Raw genomic sequence first — 16,288 nt, 5'->3', positions numbered from 1 at the left:
ATTGACTAAAAATTCATATAGGGTATCCTAACCTTATGGTTCCTGAGTTTTATTCAAACACCTTTGGTGGCAAGGAGCTCACTCCGTTGAAAAGCAAACTGTTCTAATTATAGACAGTTCTAAATATTACAGAGTAATTTAATCATTCATTCATTCGACAGATATTTATGGTTCCTTCTTTTGAATTAACATCTGTCGTTCTCTACTTCCTATCATTTAGTTTTAGTCCTGCCTTCTGAACTAATTCCTCTTCCACATGACAACCCTTCAGGGATTTTATAGAAACACTGAATGAAGTTCAGGGTTGCAATGAACCCTAAAGCCCTGCTTGTCCAAACCCAACTTTCCTCAACAAGCAATGGCATAGCATAAACCTGACTACTCCCTGTAATGGTGACGGTGATTCTCCCAAGGCAGTTCTAAGCTTATTCAAAATAGCTCTCATATCCCAGCTCACTTTCTTCTGCTCCAAGCCCAGCTCCTTCATCCATTCCTCGTGTGACACCTCTGTATCTTCTTTCTCTCCTGGTTGTTCTCTATATGTGTTTCTGTCTACCCTTAAAGGGTAACATCCCAAAATTAAACACACTAATTCAGGTGGAGTCTGGCCTAAGTGGGATAGAACCTACCTGCTTGTGCCTCTGTTTATGTTAATATTGCAGGGAATTAGATTAGCTTTAAGCCACATTGACAATCATATCATATATTGATGTATACATTTATTATCAACGTAAATTCTGAAGCCTTTTTTTCACTGCTACTAGCCCTTAGCTCCTCAACTGTGTATCATTATGGCTTGTTTATTGGACCCAAACACTGTCTTTACTTTTATTCCCACACTATTAGTATACTCTGTCCTGTTGAGATCCTCTCTTGGAGTCTGATTCTGCCATCCAGCAAATATTACATCTCTCTTCTGCCCCATTTTCTGGAGGTCTGAGATATAGATACAGAAACAGATATACAAACTGAGAGAGAAACCATCCCCAGACCCAAATTTTAAGAAGACTAATCTAATCCATGACACAAATGTTGAATGGAGTTAAGACTGAGAACAGCAAGTGTGGGACAATTTAAGCAGTATTACCAAGGTAAATTGTTCAACCAGCTATAAATCCACTTTTTTATTTGCTTTCAGTTCATATTTCTCAATGTAGTATATAAGGATAATATGACATACCTCTTGCTGTAATCCAGTTATATATGCACATCCATCTACTAATAACCTTTTTTAAAAAGACAAAAAAGATCATATTTTTAAACTGCACTTCTTTTTCAGATTTTCACTAACAATGCTTTTAATAATCTATTCTAATCTTAAGTCAATAAATGTCTACCAATCTGTCTATATTTTGCAGGATTTACCTTCTTCCTTGTTTTTTCTTCTATCACTTCTCTTACTTTCCACAGTTCCTGAAAAATAATTTGAATGGTTTGGTAATTTTTTTGGCAAATGCTTTGTATTTTAAAAGTCATTTCTTCAGACTCCCAAGGTTTTCATTTATAGTCTCTTTACTTTTCTTGGCATTTTATACTACCAATATTTGTGCCATTTTTTAATCCGAATATCTGTATTTGTCTTGTTTAACAGAGAATTAGAAACTAAATAGGAACTGGATGCTGTTGATTTCTTCTGTCAGTTATTAACAATTCACTCCCAGTTGGCCAAAGGGGGAAAAAAAAGGCCTATTCTTTGATTCTCCTTCTCTTTCCAATTCTAACGGCAAATGCTCGTCTTGCTCTCAGTATTTTCCCCCAGATCCAGTGGGCCTTAGTGCTCCTGACCCAGACTTTACTGTTCCATGCCACTCTTCTATATTAATCCTTAGTTTGACTTTCACTTGCTTTTTCCTTTCCTTCCTTACATCTAATTATGATAGTCATAACAAAGGAAATCCATCAAAGAATAAGAGAGTGGAAGGGAAATTAAAGGCCTAATAATTCACAAATTGGTTAATGATTCCTTGTACAAAAGTTGACTCTAGCAATTCCTTTGAAAATAATTTTTTTCTCAATCATATTTGTTTCACGCCATTTTCCCAACATTTAACAATTTTCCCAAACATTTCACAAGTCGAGAAACATGGAGAATTGTACAAATGGACAAATGTTTATGAAGTTTCATCTCAACTGTAGACAATGTAATGAGCTGGAAAATGGTAAATTATTCTTCCTTACTTTGTGTTCCATAATTGCTAATATTCCACATCACCCAAGAAGATTAGTTGACAGTGCTTTATGTGTAAATAAGTAATTCAATTTCAATAATGATATGATAGGCATACATCTCGTAATTCTTTAGCCACATATGGGAATCATAAAAGTTGTAGCTGATGAGGTGGCAGAACTGGTAACTTATCTGAGTATACCAGATGCCACCTGGTTTTTAACATGTAAACTCTGTTCCTTATGTGTACTGAAACTGTAGACTCATTGAATTAAAATAAGACCTATGAAATATGTTTTTATTTTGGAAACTGGGCTATTACTTTTATCTTTTAAGACACCAGAGAAATATTTTCCTTGGTTTTACTTATGTTTAATACCATCATTTCACGTGTTCAAACACAGAATACAGTTATTCACTGTTCGTTCTTTTTTATTTTTATTTACTGGTAAATAAGGCAAACATTTCATTTAATGTTTACTAAGTTAAAAGGCGATGTTACACTTTGAAATAATTCTTGTAATCATAGGGAAAAAAATCTTGCTTCCGTTATATGTGGCAAGTTCCTTTGATACATGACATGTTAAGTACTTTTAAATAAAGAGACAATTGACCCCATCAGAAATTGCAGCTACAGCTTATTTTGAGCACGCATTTTGAGTAACTTTCCAAGACAAGTTAATCTTTACTCTTAACATTTTTGGCTGGCTTATTATCATCTAAATATTTGAAATTGGGAGGTATAAAAGGAAATTTGAGGTTAAAAAAAAAGAGTTTGAATATTATCAGTGTAGTTATTTCAAGTAAATTGTAGGTGCACATAAATATCACTTTTAAAGAATAGATATAATAAACATCATAGTATATTACAACTTAATGTTAAAAATGTGTAGCATTTCATTAAATAACATCATCACCAACCACAGCCAGGAACTGAAAACTAAAAAGGAGAAAGTTCATATTATGATTTCTAATATCCATATCATTAGAAAGTTTAGACTTAATTTCACAGAAGTCAGGAAATTCTGAGATTCCCAGAGAAACCATAACTCTCGCATAGATTACAACAGCCTCTTTCATGAAGAGCTCAAATCCTGGGACTCCTCCCAAACGGATCCATCACTGTGGGGTGTTATATCACTATAACAGTGTATCCATCACTTCCTTTTCAAAAAGGAATTACACCTTGTTCTCTTCTTCCTCCTAGAGGTCCTGTATATTTTGAAAGTTTTTTGATTTAAGAACCAGTGGTCTGAATTACAACATGTGATTGACACAATGAGAACCTATAGCCCTTTCTTCAAATGTTAATACAACAAAATAAAGTTCCTGCAAGGGACTAACTGAATTACTTCCTTTCTGAAGCAAAGCCCTTCCACACTTGTTTCTAATTCAACATTCAGAAACACTAGGTCAGAGATCTTTAACTAGTACTCTGTGGCCCAGATCATCCCCCCAAATGTATTTTTGTTTGGACTATAAAATGTTTTAAAGTAAATTTGAATTGGTAGCAAATGTTTAAAATCTGAAGCATTCATTAAAAAAAAAAGAAAAACCTCAGATTTCTGGCTTCTCTTGAAGCATGTGAAGACGTAGCAGTACTAGGTAGGCCTTCCCCTGTGGCAAAATCAATTAAGTCCTTATTTCCTTTTAGCCCCAGCTTGACTCCTATTCAGCCAAGCATCCCCACTTCCTTTTGTCTTAAACCTGCTCCCTTATTTATGGTATCTGCCTGGTCCTTAGAGCCATTTGCATTTATTCCATGTTCAACAAGTAACATCAAATATAAATATAATTATAGGGCATTCAAATGTCCTAAATCGCATTCAGTATTTTAGGTCCATATGGAAACATGCAAATTTCAGGGATGCTTTCAAGACACAGACTATTTTAGTTTTGAGTAGTTGAACAGACCCTGGGAAAACACTAAACTTTAGGATGTGGACTAAAGGGGGATATTAGAGAATAGGACTAGTTAACTAGTAGAGGAGCGTACCTAGAGTGATACTACTCCAAGTAACAATACTCTCTGGTGAACTCTTCCAACTACTCCATTATCCTTTTGTTGCTAAGGTCATTTTTGAATAGTTCCATTATCCCAGAGGGCTATTAAGTGTTTGCTGTGGGCTCAAATTTATTTGTGGGGGAGGGTGAACTTCAGAGGTGGATTAGGAAATACAAGGATAGCTGTCCACTTGTTATAGCTGAGCCCCATGGGACTCTCACCAGCTCTTTTATACGCTGGTTTCTAGCCATCTACCTCTTCTGAGGGAAGAAGAAAAGAGGCTGCCATCCAGGAAGCATGCCCAAGGAATTTTAGAGTCAACTCAATTTAATATCATGCAAAGGAAGTTTAGCAAATACCCATTAAGCCAGACACTAAATAGAGTCTCTAGGGAATAACAGGACACTTTTCCTTTTCTCCCAGAATGAAGAATGCAAAAAAAGTTGAGTTTTTCTCACAGGACAAATGCCGATTTTCCCTTCAGTGTAAGGTGCCCTGTCAGCAAATGAACCTTCTATTTGCTTGGCACTGTTCTTTCCTGATCCTACTGTGCCTCCTCTCTCAAATGTAGACTGTTTTGTTCCAGAAAGTGGATAGGGTATATGCAAGTTGAGGTGAGCCCTTGACCTGGCAACCTCAGCTAGAAAGCACCCCTTGGTTTCAACAGAAGTATAGGTGCAGAATATTATTGTTTTGTACGTTATCATGATACTGTACTATCTTTGAGGGAAAATTCCTGGAGAATTAAAAGATTATTAATTTTTTTTTAAATGATACAAATGAGCTTATTTATTTATTTATTTATTTATTTATTTATTTATTTTTGGCTGTGTTGGGTCTTCGTTTCTGTGCGAGGGCTTTCTCTACTTGCGTCAAGCGGGGGCCACTCTTCATCGCAGTACGCGGGCCTCTCACTATCGCGGCCTCTCTTGTTGCGGAGCACAGGCTCCAGATGTGCAGGCTCAGTAGTTGTGGCTCACGGGCTTAGTTGCTCCGCGGCATGTGGGATCTTCCCAGACCAGAGCTCGAACCCATGTGCCCTGCATTGGCAGGCAGCTTCTCAACCACTGTGCCACCAGGGAAGCCCGCCCAAAGATTATTAATCTTTTATTAAATAATTCAGAATTTTCATGCAAATTGCATGAAAATCAGATGGATGGAATTAAAGCTTTTGCATGATTTATTTTTTAAAGGGGTGGGGTTAAGTAAATTATTATGCAGTGTTTGGTAATCAAATTGATGTTCTAAACAAGATCTCTGGATTTTTTTTTATTTCCTAAAAGATCAAAATTTTTCACGAGTCTGTTTTTGCATTTACTTGCAAAACATATATGCTAACTATAATGTGCTTATTTATTCATTAAAGCAATTAATTAAAGATACTAGATAACAATTGATCAGGCTAGTTCTGATTAATATATAAAATTGAAATCATAGATGGAAATTTATTTTTAATTACTGTAAACTGGTATAAATTATAATATATAATTCAGATTACCATATATTTAGACAGGCTATTTGCCAGTCTAGCCTATATTAACAAGTTGTATTTTTCAAAACTAAATTCATTGCCTTAACTTCAACACTTACTACTCTTCTTACAATCTTTAATTCTGTTAAATGGATCTTTGTCATCAATTTTGGAACAAGCTTACAATCCTTCCTTGAAACCCTCAGAGTCAAATGTGTTTCAGAATTTAGAGTTTTTAGGTATTAGAAAGTTAATATTGTTGATACACCAGGCATTGCCTGACACCCTTAAAGAGGCCTGAGGCACTCTGTAATTAAACCATTAATTTCTGCTGTGAAATACATGCATGTTCACACTAAGCAGGATTATTAGTGAGCAGAAATAGCCTCACATCTGTTCAAATAAGTTTTTGCCACCAAATGGGTTTGCTGCAAAGTTAGAAAACTCTTTAGTTAAACTTATGAAGAATTGTTTTGTTTTCAGGGACTTTGGATTTTGGATTTGGATCATGGACTACATCTTGATTTTTAATCTGTTCATCATAATTTGGCCAAGGTTGTCTTCCTCAAATGCACGTATGGCATGGCACGTTCATTTTATAAACACCTTCATGGTTTCCCACAACTTCCCCCTTTAAAGCTTCTTTGAAGACCTCCCGTATATATACCCTATCAACTTTTCTAGGCTCTTACCTAAAAACTGCTTCACCCCAACTAAACTCAACTTACCAGCAATTTCCAAGTATACCTTCCTCCTTTTTGCTCACTATACTTCAGACTGGAATACCTTCTTGCAGAGGCCCCAAATCCACACCGCCCCTCAAATAGCATCATCCTTTTCATCCTTCTTCACCCATCTCAAATCCCACCTCTACTGAGGCACGACTCCATTCCCCAGTCAGAATGTGCTTAAAAAGCATACTGCCTGCTCCTCTAACTAGCACTAATTTAGTATATTTTCCACTTGAATCGAAAATCATGTGATAACCTCCCTTCCCTACTAGATTTAAACACTTACAGCTTCTTTCACTATATTTGGCATATTTAAGAGTCACTTGTTAGATGAAGGAATGGATGTTTTAGTATAATCTCTCTTGATCTCATCAATCTAACCTCCTACAGGAATCCCACACCCATAGTCCTTGCCATTGCCCTTATCCTAACCTTCTCAAGTGGAGAACAGGGTCTAGGTCTCAAGGGAATACCTAGAACACGACCTAATCTTTGTATTCTAAGTGTAGACTCAGCATTTCTTTGGAAAAGAAAAATATACTTTCTCTTTGGTTCCAATATTCATCTTGGTGATACTGTCAGGAAGGAAGGCAGCAGAGCCCTTGGAGAGCGGCCAGGCACTACAGGGTACTTCATTCTGCAGGTCTCAACTTAAACATCACTTCCCTGGGAAGTCCTCCCTGACCTGCTGACCTCAGTTAGGTCCCCTTTCTTTGCATTCTCATAGCTTTTGTTTTGCTAACAGTCATCATATTCACTTCGAGGGTATGATTCTTATCCCAAAACTCAGATGATTAAGAAATATTAATTTATTAGTCATCTTAATGACTTAATTTTCTATAACAATTTGATTTCTGAATCTACATCTCCTCCATTTGTTGACTAAACAACAAACATCAGTCTTCTTGGGATTTCCACACTTTCTTCCTCCTTTTGGACTGACTCACTTTTCTGCGGTCTTATAGCATCAGAAGGTCTGGGGGTGAGAATTGAGAAGCACCTTGTCTTCTACTGTCGGTCCACACAGTTTGCTGCTGAGAAGGCAGCGTGGCCCAGCGAACCTGCAAGGCCCTTCAGAAACAGTGTGTCAATGCTGCGTCACTGGGGCATGGGGGACTCTCTGCTGTTTCTGTGCCATGCTTCAGACAGGGAAATCTTTTGCAAGGCTGCCCCTGGTCCTGTGCATCTAGATAAGTCATGTAGCCATTTCTTCTTTGAGGTATTGTTGCCTTCCTGGAAGTGCTGTGGGGAAGCAGGGCTTAGGCCCCCTCTGCTCTTGAGTTCTCCTTCCTCTGTTCCAGTTTGGGGGAATATCTTCCTAGATATTTTTGGTTTCTAGCAATGTTGGCAAACAAGTTTTCTTTTCCACCCTGCCTCCTCGTACCTCTCCTGACGCAATAGCAGATGGCCAACCAAGAGCTTGATTGAGGGACAAAGGAAATAGAGGACTATAAGGGAAAAAGAGCATAGACACTTATATGAAAAGAGATCCCAGCCACATTCATAATTGCCTGTTTAATGTCTGCATTACTTCATTGTACTCTAAGCTCCATGAAAACTGGGGTAGGGCTTTCTAATCTCAGTGTCCAAATATTGCCTTTTTTATAGTAAGCATAAATTCTTATAGTAGTATAAATTCTTCTTGAATAAATGAATGAATAAATGGGAATGAAATTCAGAGACTGTGAAGGATTTATGGGATGTATAGTGGCTAAGAGAGTAGACTCTGCAGCAGATGGCTGGGGTGTGAACCTTGGCTCTACTTCTTATAGTTAGGCGGGCAAAACCCATAACCTCTTTGTGCCTCCAATTCCTCGTCTGTCAAATGGTTGTTGTGAGGACTAAAGGGGCTAAAGCTCTTAGAACTAATACCTGGCACATAGTCAGTATCATATGAGTATCCACTACTATCATTACCATCATCATCATTATTTATTATCTCATTATTATTAAGAAACCCTAACACAGGACTGATTCAATGATAGCAAAGTTTATATAAATAAAATTGACATAATTTTAATTTTGCACTATTTCCCAGACTGTGAGGCTATTTTGTTTTCTTCCCTGTTTCCCACATCTACACTGCATTCTCTGGTTCCCTTGGGCTGGGGCAGTCTTTCTTCGGGAATTCTACCTCTTTTCATGGCGTCTTATCTTTTGTTGGTGTCTCTTAGCTGTATGCCCTTGGGAAACACAACACCCCCTGGAATCCCTTCTTAAATCATAGCAAGGAGATCCTGTCTCAGTATGTGTACTTCAGGTAGTTTTTCTTATTCTTTACCTCTGCCAGTGTTGAAGTTTTCTGCCATCTTTCTGCTTGTTTATAGATCCTTTGCAGTTTGTCTTTGCTTACTTAGCATTTCAGTGGCTATAGTATTTAATGACATGACTTTGTCAATGTAGAGATTGCATTGTTCTCTTTCTCTTCTAAATAATTTGTAAATTCACATTTATCATATACATATAAAAGATAATTCCTGGAGTGACTAGGGTTAACATTTATGATAGAACACAATAGCATGGAACTTGGAGTATCTATAAAAAGGAAAAATTAACTTTTTGAGCCAAATATTTAATTTAACTACAGAAAGCTAGTTCTTTCCATAATTATCATAAGACAGTCTTTTTCAGTCAGCTATAAATACTGACTTTCACAGGCTCCAGTGCTCATATTATTTGGTTGTTCAAAGGATTCTTTTAGCTGTTTAGCTTCATATGGTTGATTTTTCTATTCAGACAGATTATGCCATCTACTGCAATATGGAATGATTTAGCAGCAAATTTCTTTCTTTTAATTTTTTTCCTTAGTTAGCCTTCTAAGAGTTCCTGCTGTTAAACTAAAGTTATTCTTTTACCTAAATATTTTTGCAATCTATTATAATATTTCCCCATCTGGTCTCTTTTAGCTAGAAATCATTTTATCAACTTCTAGGAATATTTGTCTTTATTTATGCTGCACACATACCCACTGTAATGGTTGTGTCACAATGCATGATATGTTTTGGGTAAACAGAATTATGATACTGTTTACATTATGGAGAAACTCAGGGATTCTCATTTCTCAGCATAACACATATCTTTTCTTCCAATACGATTTGCTATGGGGGCCCCTTGACCACCTTTATAATTAAAATAATTGTTTATTTTTTCCTCCAGACTCTACAACCTCACGGACACTCTCTTGTGCTTAGTAAGCATCCATCATCAGTGATATTGGCCATTGTTAGCCTGTTCTTACTATGGGTCATTTATGTGCATTTATTCAGCATAATTAATGATGCAGTAAACAGTGAAGTCAAATGTGTCTACCACTTTGCCTGTACAGAATTTTTGTTAGGAGAGTTCACATTCCTCCTGTTTCTACAACCACTTTTTATTAATCCTATTTGTAGTTACCTCTTCCTCTGCTCATCCCTTAAATCAAAGTCTTTCCAAGGGTTCCTTCCTAGGTCTGTTCTCTCTACAGCCTCCCTAGGTGACCCCACATAGCCCTATGACTTGTGTTTCCCACCTCTCTCCTGACTACTTTATATGCACATACAACTGCTGCCCCTTGGCTGTCCCTATACACCTCAAATTCAGCAAGCTAACTGAGCTCATCATCTGAAACCACCTGCCTGCCCCAGAAAACCCTCTTCCTTCTAGTGTTCCCTCTACCATCCTTCAGTTGCTCAAGCTAGAGACCTAGGACCATTCTCTGCTCCTCTTTCTCCCTTATGTCCTCAGCCAGGCTACAAGTCCTATGGATCCTACTTCCTTAATATCACACGAAACTATCAGTTTGTCCTCCTCTAGTTCTAGGACACAGTCCCTCAACTAGACTACTGTAACATCTTCCTAAATGGTCATTCTGTCTTTGATTTTACTATTGCCTTGCCAACCCCCATCCCCTCTTTCACCTGGCTGGGGAATCTTCCATGGCTCCCCAAACCTTGCATTAGGTGCACGTTTTATTTCTTTTGCAACCCCTCCATTTCTCCATTGTAATGATTATCACTTCCTATCATTACTGGCTGCTTATTTTTTCCTATTTCCCCACCACACATTAAACCCAGGGAGCTTAGGGTCCTTACCATTCAATCCCCAGGGCCTAGCACAGTGAAGACTGCACAGAAGGCACTCAGTAAATACTTCTTAAATATGGTTGTATATTCGCCAATTTTTAAGCTTTCTAATACTTAAACTATGAAACAAGTAGAGAGAAATTATAAACACAAAATTTCATGATGACAAAGTCTGGAATCAGAATTCCTGGATTAAGTTTCTGGCTCTATCATTGCCTTATTGAGTATTTTTGACAAAACACAAAATTTTCTCACTATAATGTAATCATGTAACACTCATCATTTCTGAGTACACAATAAAAATGACAATAGCATCTTGAATTTATGGCTTCCAAGTAGTTAGCAGCATTTCTTATGAATTATTTATTTGTTCACCATCCCTTTGGGGTAGGCGAGCATCTTTCCTTCTAGAAAGCAACGAAGGGAGATAGAGTTCCTCCTGTAATGGTGTCAAAACACTGGTCCTGGTTGGTTACCTACTTCACAGAAGGTGGGGAAGATTCACGAAGTTATCTGAGTCTTTATGTTCAGGAAAATGGGTTCTATAAAGTAGTTTTATACGCTTGTATATCCAATTTCTTAAGAACTCAAAATATTTGGGGGTGAAAATGTGTACAAATTATTTCAGTACTTCAGCTTATTCCTGGGCTCTTTCTCCATGTTTTTCTGGAGACAGTTTTTTCCACACCCTCTCAAACCATCTGTGTACCAGGCAAGTTTTCCAAGATGTAAAACCAAGTGAAATATGTCCATTCGAGTTATTTAGAAAGGACTGTGAGTAATGATACTGTGGAGGAATGGCGCGGGTGATGAAAAAGTGCGCTCTCTGTGTGAACAGCTCGGGCAGCCCAGCAGTTACAGGCACACAGAGCCTAGCCATGCAGACAAGCGCTCAGCACCAGCGCTTTTCAAACTTACCCTCCAAAGATTGTGCAGGAAGCACAATCAGCTGAGTGTCTGTGTGACTTGGAGATATCCCCTGTGAGGTGAGGTTCTCTACCACCGTCAAATGGTAACATTTTTAAAAAACGTGTGCAAGTTTTACATTCTACCCCAAATAGGTCAACGTTTGCTTTATATAAAAATGTCTCAAATTATTTACCATTGGGGATTCCCTGGCAGTCCAGTGGTTAGGACTCTACCCTTCCACTGCAGGGGGCATGGGTTCGATCCCTGGTTGGGAAACTAAGATCCTGCAAGCCACATGGTGCGGCCAAATGTACATATATATATATATATATATATATATATATATATATATATATATACACACACACACACACCATTCATTAAAATGGACTCTTAAGGAAGAGGTACCATATTTATTATTGCCTTTAAACTCTCCCCAGGATTCTAGCATGTGCCTTTTTTCAAACATTACCCCAGTTTGAAAAGCACAGAGTCCTAGGATATTGCAGCCCAGGCCATGGTTTTTTGTTAGAACTTAAGAGAATTCGCCCACCTGTCCCCCTTCTACTTTGCTACATGTAAACTCCTGAAGTCCTTTTGCCTAACTCGCTGATGAAATCTTTTAAATGTTGCTCTAAGCACCTGATTGGTAGCATGTCCACTGTTAAGATGATGGAGGAATGTAAAATCAGCTTCCTCAAATAGAGATTTTCTGTTTGAGAAAAAGGATCTGTCTGAGATGGGAATTGCCTAACCACTTCTCTCTTTAGATCCCGTTAACACTGGAAACCAAACTAAGTTCTAAAACTTAATGCTTTTTTGTAAGCATTTAGAAAATATGATCAAACAGCAAACTGGTCATGCTCAGATATTAGTGCAAGAAGTGACTTATTTATACATGCAAATTTCAAAACATTTGTAAGGTCTACCATGTGTGCTGTTAAAAGATTTTTAATTTTAAATTATTTTTGTTAGATAATCCCGTTTAAAGTAACACTATGATTTATCACCACTAATCAAGATTCTGATCCCTCATAGAATTCTTATTTGTATCTGTTTTTGTTCTTTGTTACATAAATGCGAGGTTTATATATAAAATTCTGACTGTGTAATATAGGGCTAATGAGTCACAGATGGAAAGATGCTGGCACATTACCATCTAATAACATTTTAAACTCATATTCCATAGTAAAACAAAAGCAAATTGTACACATCTGTTTTCCAACTTGTAGCATTTCTGAATTGGTGGAGAGTCTCTGCTTAAAGGACTTTTACTTGAGGAGAAGAAAAAGAGGATACAGGTCATCTCGAAACTACCCAGCCACTTAATAACCTTATCAGATAGGATTTGGCAAAAGTGATAAGATTTCCTTGGCTTTGCTTCCTGAGAAGTCCCAGCTCTAAAGAAAAAGAATCAGAGGCATTAGGGCTGAAGAGATGTCTCAGACTACAAACATAATTTTATTGTCTCTCTTAAGAAAAATATATCCCTAATACGGAGGAAATAAGGGAGAAAATATACCAAAACTAATAAAATTTAAAAACTAGAAAATTTCTGACTTTTTCTAGAAATATCCTCGAAGTAGTTTTGGGTGGGAAGAGGGGAAAGGCAGTGGGGAGGAGAAAACATAGGAAGGAATCCTGCAGACACTCGAGGCCATATATTACCATGATTGTTGCTTAATTTTTTGTATGGTAAAAGTATTCTGCATGGGAAAAAAACTGGAATACAAGGCTCTGATATCACATGTTGTTGGAAAAAGAACACAGGCAAAATTTCTCTCTCAGACCTACCCAATTGATAACGCCTGTGAACACAAGTTAGTACAAGCTAGTAAAGTACAGGCTTTTAAAACATCCTTTCCCCATTTTCCTTGGTTAAGGAATTCAAAACCACTTTTCTGCTTCAAGGGGGTGTGTGAACTGTCAAGTTCTTTTGGAAAAGTTACGTGACAGAAGTGATTACTGCAGAGTGTGACCATAAATCCCCCTGACATGAAATACACATGTTATAAGAGACAGATTTCCATCCACCACCTCTGCAGGAATTCCTGAAACAGGAAAGACCTGAGAATCATCATATGATTGGAGACAGAAATTTTGATATGTGGGTGGTAAGACTGTATTTTGTGAAGCATACTGCATTTATTCTGAGGACTACATCTGATCTGACTGCAAAATTCTGTTCACTGTTGTCCAAAAAAGATTTGATACATGTATTGTGTGTCCTGAGTTGTAAACAGAATACCAGTGGAGGGAAATTACAGTGTTGTGTTCATAACAGAGTCTGTAGTTATCTCCATTCTGTACTAACATTTTGTACGTTAAGAGTCCAGAAATCTTAAGCGTATGTACACAGATCCCAATGTACCTGAGTTCTCAAGCTGACCATTCCCTTTAAGAAATGGTTGGCTTGGGGGCCTCACGTGTCTGATTTTGTTTACTGTGTCAAACGAGGCAAGACTTAGAGCCAGGACGGGGTGGCATGAGGTACATGCTGCGGTGTTTGTCCACCAGTGGAATGTCTGTGTGACGTTTTGTGTCGTGTTGTTTTGGTGCTGTGCCCCGTCCATAGGGTCTGCCAGGCTTCTCCACAGTTGCCGCTCTGCACAGTAATCAGATCCTCACCGTCAAGGTTCGTGGTTGGCGCCCCTGCCTGCTCGGTCAGAGCCCGCAATCAGCATAAGAGTGAGCAAGAACGGCTTGACTGGCTTTCCGAGTCCAGGCGCCTCCTTTCATCACGCACAGCAGGTTATCGGGCACTTGGGACCTCACCTCCGTCAGTGAGGTCAAATGTACATTAAGAAGGAGAATCTTGAGCCTATAAGAGAAGAGCATATTGAAGTCGAAGAAAGGCAGGCAAGCTCTCTAAGGCTGTGCCACGCCTCGGTGGTTGGATTGGCATGCATCGCAATGCTCTGTGATGGTTTTCAGTGGATTAAACAATCCTGAATACCCTGGACTTCGGGCATCCATAAAATGACAGTCGAGTTCGTGCCGCATTATGCCGGTTGTGGAGTCTGACAGAAATGGAACTGGCACTTCGCCTCTGGACTTTCTGGTCAGAGTGCAGGATGCAGGTGGCTCCAGCTTACCTGCTTCTTTAATATACAACGTTTAAAAAGGCCCAACACCCACAGCAAAAAAAAGATTCATTTCTAACTAAAAATCTGGTTTCACCATCCCGTTTCAGGGTTCTGTTTCTTTCAAGAAGAGCCAGAGGGTCCGATGTCAGACACAAGTGCCAGTTCTGTTTTGTTTGACGGTTATTATAAGTCTAATGTGTGTATCTTTATTTCTTTCTTGGGGCCTTCTGATGCCTATTCTTCAACTCTCTCATCTCTGAACTCCAACCTTTGACCTCACCTGACTGATCAGATGGTGTTTCCTAAAATCAATCATGGGTTTCTCTCTGCTGATCAGCAGCTCATTAAACGCCGCCTGATTAAGGTAGTGCTTATTCTTGCTCAAGTCTGATTTCTCCTTTACATTCGATTTTTACTCTGTATACTGTTGCTTTACCATTTATCTCTCATAGGCAGAGTGTGGGTGGTGGGTATTTATTTTAAAATATCCTAGAGCAAAATTATGTTTGGTGAGCTGCATTTGTTTGAAATGTATATGAAAATACCAAAACCAAAAGGCATAGAAAGCCAATCTAATTTCTTCTTAAATTAAAAAAAAAAAAGGAAGCTTAAAAATTACATCCAGTGATAGATCCAGTTTCTAAGCTCTCTAGCTTTGGTAATTTATAAATTATTACACAGCATGACAAGAGCCTTGTATGTTTAATTTTATAGGTTATGAAAAAGTAAATATTTGTCCAACTATAAATGCAGCCATTTTATTAAGCAAGGTGAATATAACTGATGCAGCATTGTCATGGATAAAGTTATGCAAAAATTTTCTACCAGCTCTGAGTATAATGATAACATATACACTATTTCCAAGAGCTGAGAGTGCTGGTTTCTGAGCTGCTTTGATTTCAACAGCGTCTACTCAGCTCACCCAGCATGAATATTTATTTGCTTCCTACTGGCAGGCAAATTGCCTACAGGCTTTACCATTTCTGGTTGTTCTGGGTCTTTTCACAGTATAAATGTGAATTAGATAATACAAATTTAAAGTGTTGAAAAGAAGACTTGGGTCTCTATCTTTCACGGTTACTGTTGGTCTGTCCCCTTCTCCATTGTAGGGTGACCAAGGACAGGCTGGGCCTCCAGGCCCTCCAGGACCTCCAGGCCCACGAGGGCCTCCTGGGGACACAGGGAAAGATGGCCCCCGCGGAATGCCAGGAGTGCCTGTGAGTTACTTTTTGGATCAGTTGTTCTCACAGGTTTTGTTTCCTTTAAAGCGCTGAGAATTGGGTTGGAGTTGGGGATGGGGGTGGCAGAGGTCAAGTGAGCGGAGTGGGTTGAAGGAAGTGGGATGACAGGAAAGTCCCCGAGCAGAGAGGGCACTGCCAGCCGGAATCTGCCTTTCCACTCAACCCACGGGGCACCCACGCAAACCACAAGGAGACGCCTGGAGACAGCAACTGACCTGGTCTTCAGGTAAGCCTCAAGAAGTCTGCGAGTGGAGACGCCTGATCTCACTTGTATCCTGACTGCCATAGAGTACCTCAATGCCTTTGGTTTAAACGGAAGACTAGCTTGAAAAACTAGGTGGGAGATTGATAACATTTTACAAAGGATCAAAATAGAGACAATAAAGTCCTATGCAATTTATGGAAAGTAAAAGAGGTAAATCTTCCTAATATTTATCCCTTGCAAGTAACTTGACCCCCCATATCACTAATAAAATAGTAAAATTCATGGTTAAAACATCAGTGGTTATGGTTTGAATATCATTTGTCCTTTGTATGTGAAGCTTATTAATAGAAATGACTTAACAACGATCTCAACACTTAGATCTAAGTACTAATTTATTTAGTACTTAGCT

At 38.4% G+C, this 16,288-nt stretch overlaps 1 protein-coding gene across 2 annotated transcripts in view; it reads left to right on the top strand.

The window, feature by feature from the left end:
* The window catches only part of COL25A1 (collagen type XXV alpha 1 chain), a gene marked incomplete at its 5' end in the record, with an annotated part of 476,870 nt that overhangs the window by 325,439 nt on the left and 135,143 nt on the right, over window positions 1-16,288 (top strand). For both annotated transcript variants that reach the window (XM_082463101.1, XM_082463100.1), the window contains 2 exons: window positions 14,726-14,797; window positions 15,543-15,650. In XM_082463101.1, the coding sequence (XP_082319227.1) occupies window positions 14,726-14,797; window positions 15,543-15,650 (180 nt within the window). The remainder of the gene's footprint in view (window positions 1-14,725; window positions 14,798-15,542; window positions 15,651-16,288) is intronic.

Source organism: Balaenoptera physalus, assembly GCF_965194825.1.
Source record: "Balaenoptera physalus genome assembly, chromosome: 5".
Classification (NCBI taxonomy): domain Eukaryota; kingdom Metazoa; phylum Chordata; class Mammalia; order Artiodactyla; family Balaenopteridae; genus Balaenoptera; species Balaenoptera physalus.
Note: the sequence above shows the minus strand (reverse complement) of the source record. Positions and strands in the feature narration are given on the sequence as shown.